The sequence below is a fragment of the Sphaerodactylus townsendi genome, linkage group LG15 (assembly GCF_021028975.2).
Source record: "Sphaerodactylus townsendi isolate TG3544 linkage group LG15, MPM_Stown_v2.3, whole genome shotgun sequence".
In the NCBI taxonomy this organism is placed as follows: domain Eukaryota; kingdom Metazoa; phylum Chordata; class Lepidosauria; order Squamata; family Sphaerodactylidae; genus Sphaerodactylus; species Sphaerodactylus townsendi.
Genome location: NC_059439.1, coordinates 27,448,684 through 27,462,187, shown reverse-complemented (window position 1 = coordinate 27,462,187; position 13,504 = coordinate 27,448,684). Strand labels below are relative to the sequence as shown.

The window sequence follows — 13,504 nt, the reverse complement described above, 5'->3', positions numbered from 1 at the left end:
TTCATTCATTCATTCATTCATTCATTCATTCATTCATTCATTCATTCATTCATTCAGCCTGGTAGAACAAGACTGGCCCAAGGCCATCCAGCAGGCTTGTTGTAGGCAGGTCCTTACCAGGCAGAGTCAAATGCAGCTCACAGTTGGGTCAGTAGATTAATGGAATCAAGCAACAAGCCCAGGAGGGTGAAACCTGCCTCCAACAAACCCCATCTGCTGCTCCCATGTGGATGTGTCTGGGCTCTTTGGGCACTGGGAATGTCAGCCAGCCCACACAAGGTCAGCTGCTGTGGGCATAGTGCCTCTGAAAAGTCATCTGTACGGTAGACTGCCTCTGAAACTGGAGGCTCCATTGAGCAGGGAGAATCTTTTGCGGATGCTGGCTGTTCAGGAGCCCTTGTGAATAGCTTTTGCTTTCCCCATTGCAGGGGTCTCTCCAGTCTCAACTCCGGCTCTGGATGCTCATCTGGGAATGAACCACCATCCCATGCTGCCCTGCCCTGGAGAAGAGGTATTGATCGTTTCTAAACCAATGAGAAAAGGCTGCGTGATCACCCTGATTTGTTTCCAAAGCACAGCCCAGTTAAGGGTTTGGCCTTAAGTTGTACTGGTCTCTCCGTTTGTGCTTCTTTTAGCACCCCCCTCCCACACACACACGCAGAATAATGCACTTTCAATCTACTTTCACAATCGTTTGCAAATGGATTGTCTATTTCGCACAGAATGCAAAGTGCATTGAAAGTGGATTGAAAGTGTATTATTCTGCATGTGCGGTAGGGGTCTTAGTGTCTCGTGCCTTCTGTCCTTTATCCTGTGGAGGGTGACCTCTCCCCATCTTCTGTGCATAACGCAGAATCAAGTTGCAGAATTTTCTTCTACATGGTGGCCAAGGACTGACTTACTTTTAAAAGGGGACTGGGCAAATTCATGGAGGAGAAGCCTATTGAGGAGAACAGGTCTATCTGCTTGTAACCTGGATGGCTAATTAGAACTTCCACATTCCCAGGCAGTATATCTGTCAATCCAGACAGCTGTCATCAGGGGTAGTCATCGCTTTCATGGCCTGACCATGGGCATAAGCCTAGACACGGTTGGAAACATGATACTGGGTTAAGAACATAAGAACATAAGGACAAGCCAGCTAGGCAGGAGCTGACAAGCTGCTATTATAAAAACCTCTAGTAGCACAGCAAGTTAAACCTATTGTGAGATGGGCTGTAAGAAACGTTGTCGTGATAGGGAAGATACTAGCCCCAATCCATGCTCCAAACAATTAAAAATTGGCAACTTCTTTTGCTCACAAGTGCCAGTGGAGCAAAGTCAGGCTCTCCAGGAGGAGTTCACAATCCCCACAGAAAATCGGTTCCAGCCCTTGGGATGTGGAGAGGCCCCAAGCTACATGCTGAAGAGTTCAATCTCGGATAGCAGTTCCCTGACTATTAGAGAGGGCCTTAATGCAGAGAGTTCAAAAGGAGCCGCCGAAGCGGTGACAGCCCATAGAGAGTATGGTAATGATACTACACCTCCACCGTCTCCCTCCATGCCTAATGACCTGACTCATTATGATGCTGCCACCCTACCAATGGAACTGGGGATTCTCTCTGACTTCTGTACCTTTATGGCAGATACCGTGGCAGCTATATTCAAGGAGCTAAGGACAATTAATGCTGGGCTGAACTCTACCAAAACATTACAATGTAGGGAAATCCATGGTTCCAGTAGTTTTAATTCAAACCTGGAAGTCCCTTCCCTTGGGAATAACATATGTGACCAACGGCTAGTGCTAGAGACGAAGAAGGTTTGTCTGAGAGTGTTCGCATATCAGGGGTTCCTCCCTAGTTGGCACTCCACAGAACTTGCCAGGCATCATCTAAGCATCTTACTGAGGAAGAAGCCAAAGTTTATTGACCTAGTGTCAGTATTCGAATTACGCAGAACTTTTGGGACCAATGAGCCATTAAGAATTATTTTAACCTTCAACTCAAGTGACAAGCCAGCTGGATCAGACCAGAGTCCATCTAGTCCAGCTCTCTGCTACTCGCAGTGGCCCACCAGGTGCCTTTGGGAGCTCACCTGCAGGAGGTGAAAGCAATGGCCTTCTGCGGCTGTTGCTCCTGAGCACCTGGACTGTTAAGGCATTTGCAATCTCAGATCAAAGAGGATCAAGATTGGTAGCCATAAATCGACTTCTCCTCCATAAATCCATCCAAGCCCCTTTTAAAGCTATCCAGGTTAGTGGCCATCACCACCTCCTGTGGCAGCATATTCCAAACACCAATCACACGTTGTGTGAAGAAGTCTTTCCTTTTATTAGTCCTAATTCTTCCCCCCAGCATTTTCAATGTATACCCCCTGGTTCTAGTATTGTGAGAAAGAGAGAAAAATTTCTCTCTGTCAACATTTTCTACCCCATGCATAATTTTATAGACTTCAATCATATCCCCCCTCAGACGTCTCCTCTCCAAACTAAAGAGTCCCAAACGCTGCAGCCTCTCCTCATAAGGGAGGTGCTCCAGTCCCTCAATCATCCTCGTTGCCCTTCTCTGCACTTTTTCTATCTCTTCAATATCCTTGTTGAGATGGGGCGACCAGAACTGAACAGAGGTACTCCAAGTGCGGTCGCACCACTGCTTTATATAAGGGCATGACAATCCTTGCAGTTTTATTATCAACTCCTTTCCTAATGATCCCCAGCATAGAGTTTGCCTTTTTCACAGCTGCCATGCATTGAGTTGACATTCCCATGGAACTATCAACTAAGACGCCCAAACCGGTTAGTTAGGTCCTTCGTTTAATCCACTGGTTGGCAGATTCTTACATTTATAGGGGCTGGGAGCATTGCTTTCCCACATTCCACAAAAGGAATAAACATTTCTGCCCCTTGCCCAATCCATTTGGATTCCGCTTTGAGTGTTTTCGTTACAGAAAAAAAAACCCTGTAGGTGTGTCATTAACCAGATGCTTTCTCTTGCTGGGAAACCAGAAGGAGTCCGAAACGGCTCCTCCTCTTCCTGGACCGCCCCTTTTCTACCACGAAGCCACATCTAGCCACGTGGCCATCACACAGGAGCCTGGCAGGACTGTGAGCCAATCAGAAAGCAGGCAGCAGGACAATATCAGTCCAGTAGAACAGCCTGTAAGTGTATTTGTGTCTGTTAAAACGTCCCTGTCTGCCCCTATCTGCAGTGATGCCCTTAACCAGATGTTCAGAGTTTTCACAGATTGAATCTGGGTTCTCCAACTTGACTTTTGGACCATCAGTGTTATGATATGCTGCTGGGAACTGATTTCCCAGTTGCCTGGGACCCTAATTTTTTTGGGGGACAGCAGCAGGGGTTAGGAAGAAAGGTCCCTCCTGTGCCATTTTCTGAACCTGAAACAGCCTCTGGTGCTGTTGTTTGCTACCAGGGCCCTTTCGAGCTGGGAAAACAGCAAGGGGGGGAGGGCGGAAGCCCCTTCTCCTCCAGTTGCCCCAGTGCAACAATTCTGATCTACATTGGGGCCCTCGCACCTGTGAAATGAGTTCCCAGCTGTGTGACATGGCTGAGAGTCTAAAAGTTGGGTTGGGAGACCCCAGCTGTAGCAAACCAAATGCAGAGATGGGATCCAGCAGGTTCTCACCAGTTCCCGAGAGTGGGTTACTAATTATTTGTGTGTGCCGAGAGGGGGTTACTAATTGGGTCCGCTTTTCCATCTCCACGCCCTCACCTCCCCGAGAGGCACACTGCCTTTGAACGTGAAGGTTCCATACAGCAATTGCGACCAATAATGTAACTCCCTGAACTGGGTTAATCCCTTTCAGGTACTGCAATTCATTGATTCTCAGCCTTTCGTACCTTTTATCTCACCAGTCTCACCAGGTTTGCCTACGTACGCCTCTGCTCCCTTTGCTGAGGGAGGGGGCTGGCGAGGGAACCTGTTACTAAAATTTTTGGATCCCACCACTGACCAAATGTATGCGTTGGCCCTTGTTAGTGCCCCAGTGCTGTGGTTCCCCACACTGATGTATTTATGTTCTCTGCCCTCAGAATCCATCTTCTTCCAGCAGAGGGTATCAGAGGGCATTATGGCTTTCTGATAGGACCCAGCAATCTCCGGACAATTCCCCTAGTGAGCCCCTGAAAACTGACATGAGGAGTCCTTTGAGAGAAGCGGAGGCTGTTGTCTCAGGTGGGTAAGATGAGAAAACTACCCCTTGGTCCCACTGGCAGAGCTTCATTTAAGTTGGCTGACCGGGATATTTTTGGGCCAGTTTCCACGTTACAAAATCCTTGTGGTTATTAGAGGATAAATTGCCCAACAGACACGAGGATTTTGAAACGTTTAGATGGGCCCTAATTACCTCACAGGTGGGATTTGGGTCCTTCCAGTAAGGAAGAAATACAGGAGTAACTGACATCAGCAATTCAGGAGCTTTTTGAAAGAGAAGCAAGACAACATAAGAACGATCTTACAAACTTAACTTTGGCTTTATACAAGCAAATAATGGCTTTCATTGCCACCGACACATTGCAATCTTGTGGGCTTGGATCTCTTCCCCATTTGTTTTCCCTTCCCGGGAGAAGGAAGCTGTTTCAACACAGTAACCTCACGTTGGGTGTTTTGCTTTTCTAAACGTTGTCGTGGGAGAGAAAAGAGGCCCTGGGCTGCTTGTTCAAAGATATGTGGGCAACGAGGATGATTGAGGGACTGGAGCACCTTCCTTATGAGGAGAGGCTGCAGCGTTTGGGACTCTTTAGTTTGGAGAGGAGACGTCTGAGGGGGGATATGATTGAAGTCTACAAAATTATGCATGGGGTAGAAAATGTTGACAGAGAGAAATTTTTCTCTCTTTCTCACAATACTAGAACCAGGGGGCATACGTTGAAAATGCTGGGGGGAAGAATTAGGACTAATAAAAGGAAAGACTTCTTCACGCAACGTGTGATTGGTGTTTGGAATATGCTGCCACAGGAGGTGGTGATGGCCACTAACCTAGATAGCTTTAAAAGGGGCTTAGACAGGTTTATGGAGGAGAAGTCGATCTCTGGCTACCAATCTTGATCCTCCTTGATCTCAGATTGCAAATGCCTTAGCAGACCAGGTGCTCAGGAGCAGCAGCAGCAGCAGAAGGCTGTTGCTTTCACATCCTGCACGTGAGCTCCCAAAGGCACCTGGTGGGCCACTGCGAGTAGCAGAGTGTTGGACTAGATGGACTCTGGTCTGATCCAGCAGGCTAGTTCTTATGTTCTTATTTGGCTGATTGTATTGAATTAGCTGATTATTATAATCGTTGTATCTTGCCTTAAAAACCCTGCATCGTTGGAAAGGGTTTCTTATAGGGTTGTTAGTTGGGGTTTGGAAGAGATACGGGTGCAAGGCTGCATACCCCCCCTCCCCCAGCTTCACACCCTAACAAAACCTTTTGATTCGCTGATCTGCATGCCTGTCAGATGCGTTGAGGGTATGAGAAAGGAGCCAGATTTGAGCTGCATGAAGATATGGCCCCTTCTGCACATGCAGAATGATGCACTTTCAATCCACTTTCAATGAACTTTGCAGCTGTGCGGAATAGTAAATCCAGAGGTGGGATCCAGCAGGTTCTCACAGGTTCCCGAGAGTAGGTTACTAATTATTTGTGTGTGCCGAGAGGGGGCCACATGATTTTTGCCTTAGTTACGCCCCTCCTCTCAGCAGTAGCGCGCAGAACTTGAAGCAGTCTAGCAGGAGGTGCACCGGCGTGCGTGGCAGCCTGCGCCTGCGTGCATTCGTTTCCCGCCCAAGGATAGGCGCAGCGGCTGCGTCCTTGCCACAGCTCCGCCCAGGAATGCCCAGCCCCCAGAATGCCCGGCCACACCCCCGTCGTGCCCCGCCCAGCCCCATTGGCGCTACGCCACAGTTTGAATCCCTCCACCATGGGAACCTGTTACTAAAATTTTTGGATCCCACCACTGAGTAATTGCTTGAAAGTGGATTGAAAGTGCATTATTCTGCATGTGGGGAAGGGCCTGGACCCAGGTTCAAAAAGCAGACTCTAGATCTGGAATCAGAAGTCTTTATTGGGTTGGCAACAGGTGCTCAGCTTCAGAAAGCCAGTTCTGGGGACTCTGGCTTTGACAGCAATATTTATCCCTTACTCATTCCTCCCGTCTCCCCCCTCCCTCCTTCTCATAGAACGTGGGAACAACGAGGTGTGAAAGACTCTGTTTTTGAAAGCAAGCATTCCAAGGCCATAGCAATAGTCTCCTGTCAGGCTGTGCCCCGCTGCCTCCATTCCTCCCTCCTCCCTTCCAGAGCCCACAACAGAGGTGCACTAGTTACCTACAGTGCATTGAAAGAACAAAAGGCCCATTAACATATGACAGGTGTGGATACATAGAAGGTCAGCAGTCGCGCTCTCGCCCGTAGCCCAGACGAGTCTCCTGAGGTCTCCTGGTCTGAGGTTGGGTGGGTGGGGGCGGGTGCCACTCCTGACAGGTTAAAGATCAATAAACTCAGACTTAAAGGCATTTCTGGATGCAGCCCTGCTCCGATTCTTCAGAATGCATCTCGATTAGTACAGAACACTATTCAGGCTGGGATTTCTGAGCACTGGGGACTTACTGGCTCATCCTGGAGACTGATAGAAGCAGCAAAAGAAGTAAAAGCTGGTGGAGGCACCAAAATTGGCACTCCAGTGTTTTCTCTTTTTTTCTGCATAGACCGCGAAAGCCGTAGCAACATATTCTATGAAGGTGGAAGCCACAGCCGAGCTAAGGTATGAAAGGCCTATGAGGATCAGAGGAAGCAAAGTAAGCAAGCAAGCCTTTATTGGCATAGACAACAGTACAACAATAATAAAAACGGATTAAAAAGCATATACAAAACAGGAAATAAATGTTAGGTTGAAGGAAATCTACTGGCGTTTGGTAATTTCCAGGAGAAAGTCTGCCACTATCATACAGAGAGAAGGATCAGGGTTGTCCAACAAGTAGTGTAATCTAATTAAATCGGGGAGATGGGGTAAATGTAAAGGAGTAAGATTCACATACTTGGATCTGATTTCCTTGAATCTGAGACAGCGTAGTAATTCAGGGCCAGAGACTCAACTTGGAGCCGTTGTTACATAAGGCACAATCTTTTAGCCTTTTCTTGTTTATTAGATCTGCTATGCAACAAGGCAGAAGGCATAACATTAAACCTGGCTTTGTTAATATGGCTCTCCCTTTGAACGGGCTTCATTAAGCAATACAGGTAGTGTGCCAAGTGGCCCCGCTCAAATGGGGAGAGAGAGAAAAATGCTGTGGGGAACACGCTTTCTTGGCTGGGCGGTGGATAGGGTAGAGAACTGTCTATCCAATTAGTTGACCTTTTAATTTCCTATAAGCTTCTGAATAGGACAAGGGGCAAAGTGAATCCACTGACAGTCCAAGAGGAAGCAAAGTATAGACGTCTGGAGTTTGGAGGGCTGGGAATAGGGAAGATGCTGAGGCTTAAGGACTGCTGGTAGGGCTGGAAGGAATGTGAGGGATTTCCACCAAGCCACCAAGGACCAAAGGAGGGTAAATTTCACACCTCAAACTCAAGCCAAAAGAGCTGTTGCAGAATGCCAGCATGACTAAGCAGTGGCGTAACAGCCGCTGATAAACCGGGAACCCAAACTCTGTTGGGAGAGTAGGATTTAGGGATTGATGGCGGCAGTGACTTTTTCCTCCCACTCCTTTTAGGTGGCCTCCCCTGACACAACCACCCCTCGCCGCCCCCGCATGAGCGCCCAGGAACAGCTCGACAGGATGCAGCGGAACCAAGAAGCGCAAAGGAAATCAGAAGCCGCCCAAACCAACCCTTTGGGTCACTGGCGAGACTCTCTCAAGCGGGGGTCTAGCCGGGTGGGTGTACAGCCTTGTGAAGAGGGGGAGTCTGAATTTTGGAGAGAGGGCAAAAGCGTGCAGTTCTCTGCCGAGTGTTGTAAGGGGGCCTCAAGTCCTTCACCCGCTTGTCAGAGGAAGGAGGGAAGATAGGATACCTGGGAGGGGGATGGTTTCTAGTGAACACTGGCGAAGGATTGGCGTGGCCCCTGGGTCTCTCTGGCTGGGCGGGAGGGCGGGGGTTAAACCGGACTGTTCTTTGAAAGGGCGAGGGGAAGTATAATAATTTAAGTAATAGGAAAAGTAGAGCTCAGAGGAGCCATGTGGCGTAGTGGTTAAGTGCTTGCCCTGCCACTCACACGGTCAGGAGTTCGAGCCCCCTGTGGGTCAGATATCCTGGCAGCTGGCTCATGGTCAACTCAGCCATCCATCCATTTCTTGGTTGGTAAATGAGTACCTAGCTCATAGCTAGGGAGTAAAGAACAGCAATGGCAAACTACCCCGCAAAAACGGCTTGCCTGTGAAATCACTGCTTGCAGGGTTGGATACCCAGGGTTGGATACGACAAAGGGGAAACTTTACCTTTACCTTTAGACCTCATAGTCCTAGATCAGGGACTCCAGATGTTCGTGGACTTCAATTCCCATCAGCCCCTGCCAGAATAGCCAATTGGCCATGCTGGCAGGGGCTGATGGAAATTGTAGTCCATGAACATCTGGAGGGGCATAGTTGCCCACCCCTGTCCTAGATCCTCAGGAACAGGAATGGGGTTGGTGAGATCACAAGACTCTTACAATTATTAATCGGGATATATTGGTTTTGACCTAGGAGGGTCAGGGGAGCCCAGATCCCTGCAGTTTTACCAGTGGTGGGATCCAAAAATTTTAGTAACAGGTTCCCACGGTGGTGGGATTCAAACTGTGGCGTAGCGCCAATGGGGCTGGGCGTGGCACGCCGGGGGGCGTGGCCGGGCATTCTGGGGGCAGGGCATTCCTGGGCGGGGCTGTTGCAAGGACACAGCCGCTGCGCCGGTCCTTGGGAGGGAAATGAATGTACGCAGGCGCAGGCTGCTACGCACGCCGGTGCACCTCCTGCTAGACTGCTTCAAGTTCTGCGTGCTACTGCTGAGAGGGAGGGGCGCAACTAAGGCAAAAAAAAAAAAATCACGTGGCAAAATCACTCAATTAGTAACCCCCCCGCACACACACACAAATAATTAGTAATCTACTCTCGGGAACCTGTGAGAACCTGCTGGATCCCACCTCTGGTTTTATCTGTGGAGATGATTATGCTAAAACAATAATTCAGATCTTTAAAATCACGAGGAGGATCTTTATTGCTGTTTGTAACAAAGGGGTGTGTGTGTGTGTGAAGGGATAGAACTGTCTTCTTTGTTCATTCCCCACCCCCTCCAAGTGATTTAATCTCTCCTTCAGCCCCTCCCCAACACCCCCCCTGAGCCATCACCCAAAGAGGGCGTTCAGACTGGGGGATCCAAGCCTCGATACCCCCCGACCCCTGAATGGGAGCGACAGAGAGTAATCCAGCTTTCCTATGCGTTGGCAGCAGAGGCTTCGCAGCGAGGGAAACGCATCACAGGTACTAGGAGAGGCACGCAGGATATGGGGGGGGGGGGACCTCCGAATGAGGATGGTCGGGCACCGGGGTTCTCTGGGGGATGTCTCACCACTAGCGACTGAACTCTGCCTTCACATTGCATGGCTTAACCGAGCCAAACAAGACGTAATATTCCCATTCTCCCCTGCTCCCCAACTCTAATTCCCATCAGTGTGGCGTAGTGGTCAAGAGCAGGTGGATTCTAATCTGGAGAACCGGGTTTGATTCCCCACTCCTCCACCTGAGTGGCAGAGGCTTATCTGGTGAACCAGATGTGTTTCCGCACTCCTACATATTCCTGCTGGGTGACCTTGGGCCAGTCACAGTTCTCTCAGAGCCCCACCTACCTCACAAGGTGTCTGTTGTGGGGAGAGGAAGGGAAAGGAACTTATAAGCCACCTTGAGTCTCCTTATAGGAGAGAAAGATGGGGTATAAATCCAAACTCCTCCTCCTCCTTCTCTTCCTCCTCTTCCTCTTCTACCTCTTCTTCTGCTGCTGCTGCTGTCAGGAGGGATTGGCACCTGCAACTTGGGAAATTCCTGGAGATTTTTTTTCGAAAGGGACGGGGGAGTTTCAAGAGGAAACTCAGTGGGAATCTGATGCCATTGATCCCGCCTTCCAAAGCCGCCATTTCCTCCTGGGGAACTGATTGCCATAGTCTGCAGATCAGTTGTAATTCCTGGAGAACCCCAAGCATCACCTGGAGGTCAGCAGCTTTTGTCAGTCAAATGCCTGCCGCTGGGAACCAATGTACCACAGGAGCCTGATTTGGTTTGGGAGGAAGGGCATCAGTCTGCCTGCCACTGTGCTGTTTCCCTGACCTGAAATGGGCCGGAGGGGGTGTTGTTTGATTCTAGGAGCAGCAGTGGCGTAGGAGGTTAAGAGCAGGTGTATTCTAATCTGGAGGAACCGGGTTTGATTCCCCGCTCTGCTGTGTGAGCTGTGGAGGCTTATCTGGGGGATTCAGATTAGCCTGTCCACTCCCACACACTCCTTCTCCTCCTCCTCCTCCTCCTCCTCCTCCTCCTCCTCTTCCTCCTCTTCTTCTTCTCCTTCTCCTTCTCTTTCTCCTTCTCCTCCTCCTCCTCCTCCTCTTCCTCTTCTTCTTCTTCTTCTTCTTCTTCTTCTTCTTCTATCTTAGTAAGATTGTGCTTGACATTTTAAAGCAGAAGCTAGTCCTATGCTTGAGGAATATGAGTGGGACTGTGAAACTCTTGGGCAGCTCAGGGTTTCAGTTTGGGGCCTTCGAGGCCCCTATGAATCAGTCATCAGTTTGCAAATTCCTCGGGAAGATATCCCATTTGTTGTCCTCAGAACTCAGGGTGGTCAACAGTGGTTTCTAATCCCGTTTCCTCCTCTGCAGGAAGGACCAGTTCCCACTCCTCCTTAGACAACATTCCTGGGTCGCGTGACGGTCTGGACCATCATCACCTCCCCAGCGACAGTAACTCTGATGAACTAGAACTCAACACCGTGGCATCCAAGTACAACCAAGCGACTACTCAGAACCTAAGCTGCTGCGACTCCCAAGCGGCCAATCGCACACTGCCTTCATCCCAGACGCCCAATCACGCATCATGTGCTCCAGAAACTTCCAGTTGGCCATCGCCACCCCCGGAGGAGGCCAATCAGGTGTCTTCACACTCCAAGGTTCCAAAGGCCACGTCGCACCACCCAGAATCGACCAACCAGCGGTCTCTAAAGAGTCCGACTTGGGTCGCGCCGTTGCCTCCGTCAACCAATCGGAACTTCTCTGCCTCCAGAACAGCCAATTGGGATTCACCTCCGTTTTGGGACTGTGAAGTGTGGGCACATGAGCAAAGCCTTGCAAACAAGCAGGGCCCAAGCAATGGCAAGTGCCTTGGTTGGAGAGGGGAGAAGAAGTCCCATCAGGTGGTGGCGTACGTTCATGAGACTGCACACCCTATCAAGGTCACGCTGGTGAAATCCAGTTTTTAGAGCCAGCGTGCAGGTGGCAGGAACACAGAAATGGGCCCTGATGCCTCCGGCAACTTTCCCCGTCTAACAGAAACACGGTGAAAGAACAGGTACGAGGCCCATACAGTCGGCCATCTGACAGAGCGCTCATATCCTCCGAAGGGTTCATGACCTCGTAGCTTTGCCTTAAAGCTCTTGGTTTCAATCTCAAGGATCTGGATACAGTCTTGGAAACCTTGTGATGTCCGCATATGCGCAAATATTGATGTTAAAGCACACAGAACACCCCGTTTATTAAGGAATGTGCATTTATCCACAGGGACGCAATACTAGCCTATTGCTATCATACTAATTTGCACACCCAAGTGTAGAACCATGTTTTACTGGGCAAAGTGTGTTCACTCAACTGGGTACGTGCCTCCAAACACTGATATTCCTGCTTTTTAATAATTCCCACCTTTGCATCCGTTCAGGCCTTTTCCTGAGGTATATGTTACTGCTTGGGTAATAATAATAATAATAATAATATTTATATAGAAGAAGAAGAAGAAGAAGAGTTTGGATTTATATCCCCCCTTTCTCTCCTGCAGGAGACTCAAAGGGGCTCACAATCTCCTTGCCCTTCCCCCCTCACAACAAACATATATAGAGCTTTAAGTGTTCAAAATGCGTCACATGCATTATTGTGTTCAGAATCCTTACAGCAGTCTTGTAAGGTGGGCCAGTATTATCATTCCCCATTTTGTGGATGGCGGGAAGCTGAGAAAGCGTGGTCTACTTCAGGACCCCGAATGAGGTCTTAGAAGAGGCATAATTTGAACTGGAGACCTTCTCTCCGCTTCTTCTTACAGGCTGATTCTGCTAATGCAATTTACTGGAGCACACAAAACTTTAAAAAGTGTTCCCAACCATAAATGCTGATCTTATTTGTACGTAGCAGGTGAATGACCTGCAGGGGGGAGGAAAACATGTCTCCAGCAGACGACCCCCCTACCTCTAAACCCCCCCTGCCTATTACCTAAAGGCAGTTATTAATCACCATGGGTGACTAGGTGAGTGGCTATTTGTAAGTATGTGCAAAGGGTTCCGCAGTTCTTGTCTCCTGCAAGGATTGCCAATTTCCATCAGTTATACATGGGGGCTGTTGATGCTAATACAGCAGTTCCCCCTAGAGAAGAGAATAAGAACATAAGAACAAGCCAGCTGGATCAGACCAGAGTCCATCTAGTCCAACACTCTGCTACTCGCAGTGGCCCACCTTTGGGAGCTCACATGCAGGATGTGAAAGCAATGGCCTTCTGCTGCTGCTGCTGCTCCTGAGCACCTGGTCTGCTAAGGCATTTGCAATCTGGAGATCATGGGAGAGGGATCAAGCCTGGTAGCCATAGATCAACTTCCACAAATCTGTCCAAGCCCTTTTTAAAGCTGTCCAGGTTAGTGGCCATCGCCACCTCCTGTGGCAGCATATTCCAAACACCAATCACACGTTGCGTGAAGAAGTGTTTCCTTTTATTAGTCCTAATCCCCCCCCCCCCCCAGCATTTTCAATGAATGCCCCCTGGTTCTAGTATTGTGGGAAAGAGCAAATAAAGCACTCAAGGTAAAAAGTCTGAGAAAAGTACTGCGTGAAGGTATGTCTGCCCAGGGCTAGACCAACTGCATTTTTTGGCTTGGGGGTTTAATTAATTTGTTGTCCTGGATGCCCTACTCAGACATGTTGAATCCTCTCAAGACAGTTTAATTGATCATATCCTTAAAAAAAAAGAGTAAATGTTCTCAGATTGTGAATGAATAATTGTTTCCCCTCATGGACATTAGAAAGAATGCAAATTCTCCTTCTGGCTGACTTGAAGGTAACTGATGCGGATTGTTGGGGGGGAAATATATTGAGTATCTTTTGATAGTTCAGGAACAAGGGTCAGGACAGTTACAGAATGTTTGTCCGAGCGAGCGTGTGGAAGGAACAAGGCGTGAAGGTTCATGCCTGTTGAATATGTTAATGAAACCCAATAAGAATATGTTGTTGAAATCGAAAGCGTTTGTAGATGTTTTGGAATAAATCACGCATACACTGAAGCGCAGAGAAAAGAGAGGGAGAAATGAATGGGAGGAGAGAAAATCA

The 13,504-nt window shown here is 48.8% G+C and overlaps 1 protein-coding gene across 3 annotated transcripts; it reads left to right on the top strand.

Moving 5' to 3' along the window:
• Nucleotides 1-406: 406 nt before the first annotated feature.
• On the top strand, nucleotides 407-12,383 carry LOC125445301 (pleckstrin homology domain-containing family A member 4-like). 3 transcript variants are annotated; one of them, XM_048518310.1, is made up of 7 exons: nucleotides 407-511; nucleotides 2,984-3,136; nucleotides 4,029-4,170; nucleotides 6,681-6,736; nucleotides 7,686-7,847; nucleotides 9,263-9,425; nucleotides 10,808-12,383. In XM_048518310.1, exons 1-7 carry the CDS (start codon nucleotides 473-475, stop codon nucleotides 11,401-11,403), a joined length of 1,311 nt encoding a protein of 436 aa, XP_048374267.1. In that variant the 5' UTR covers nucleotides 407-472; the 3' UTR covers nucleotides 11,404-12,383. The 3 variants fall into 3 exon arrangements, with proteins under 3 accessions (XP_048374267.1, XP_048374269.1, XP_048374268.1); XM_048518311.1 differs by having other exon boundaries at nucleotides 411-511; nucleotides 2,987-3,136; XM_048518312.1 differs by lacking the exon at nucleotides 2,984-3,136 and having other exon boundaries at nucleotides 409-511.
• Nucleotides 12,384-13,504: the final 1,121 nt, after the last annotated feature.

Coding starts and splice junctions, on each gene's coding strand:
- LOC125445301 (XM_048518310.1), top strand. CDS start 473: ATGAACCACCATCCCATGCTGCCCTGCCCTGGAGAAGAG. Junction 4,171..6,680: donor AGCGGAGGCTGTTGTCTCAG/GTGGGTAAGATG, acceptor TTTTCTGCATAG/ACCGCGAAAGCCGTAGCAAC. Junction 9,426..10,807: donor GCGAGGGAAACGCATCACAG/GTACTAGGAGAG, acceptor CCTCCTCTGCAG/GAAGGACCAGTTCCCACTCC.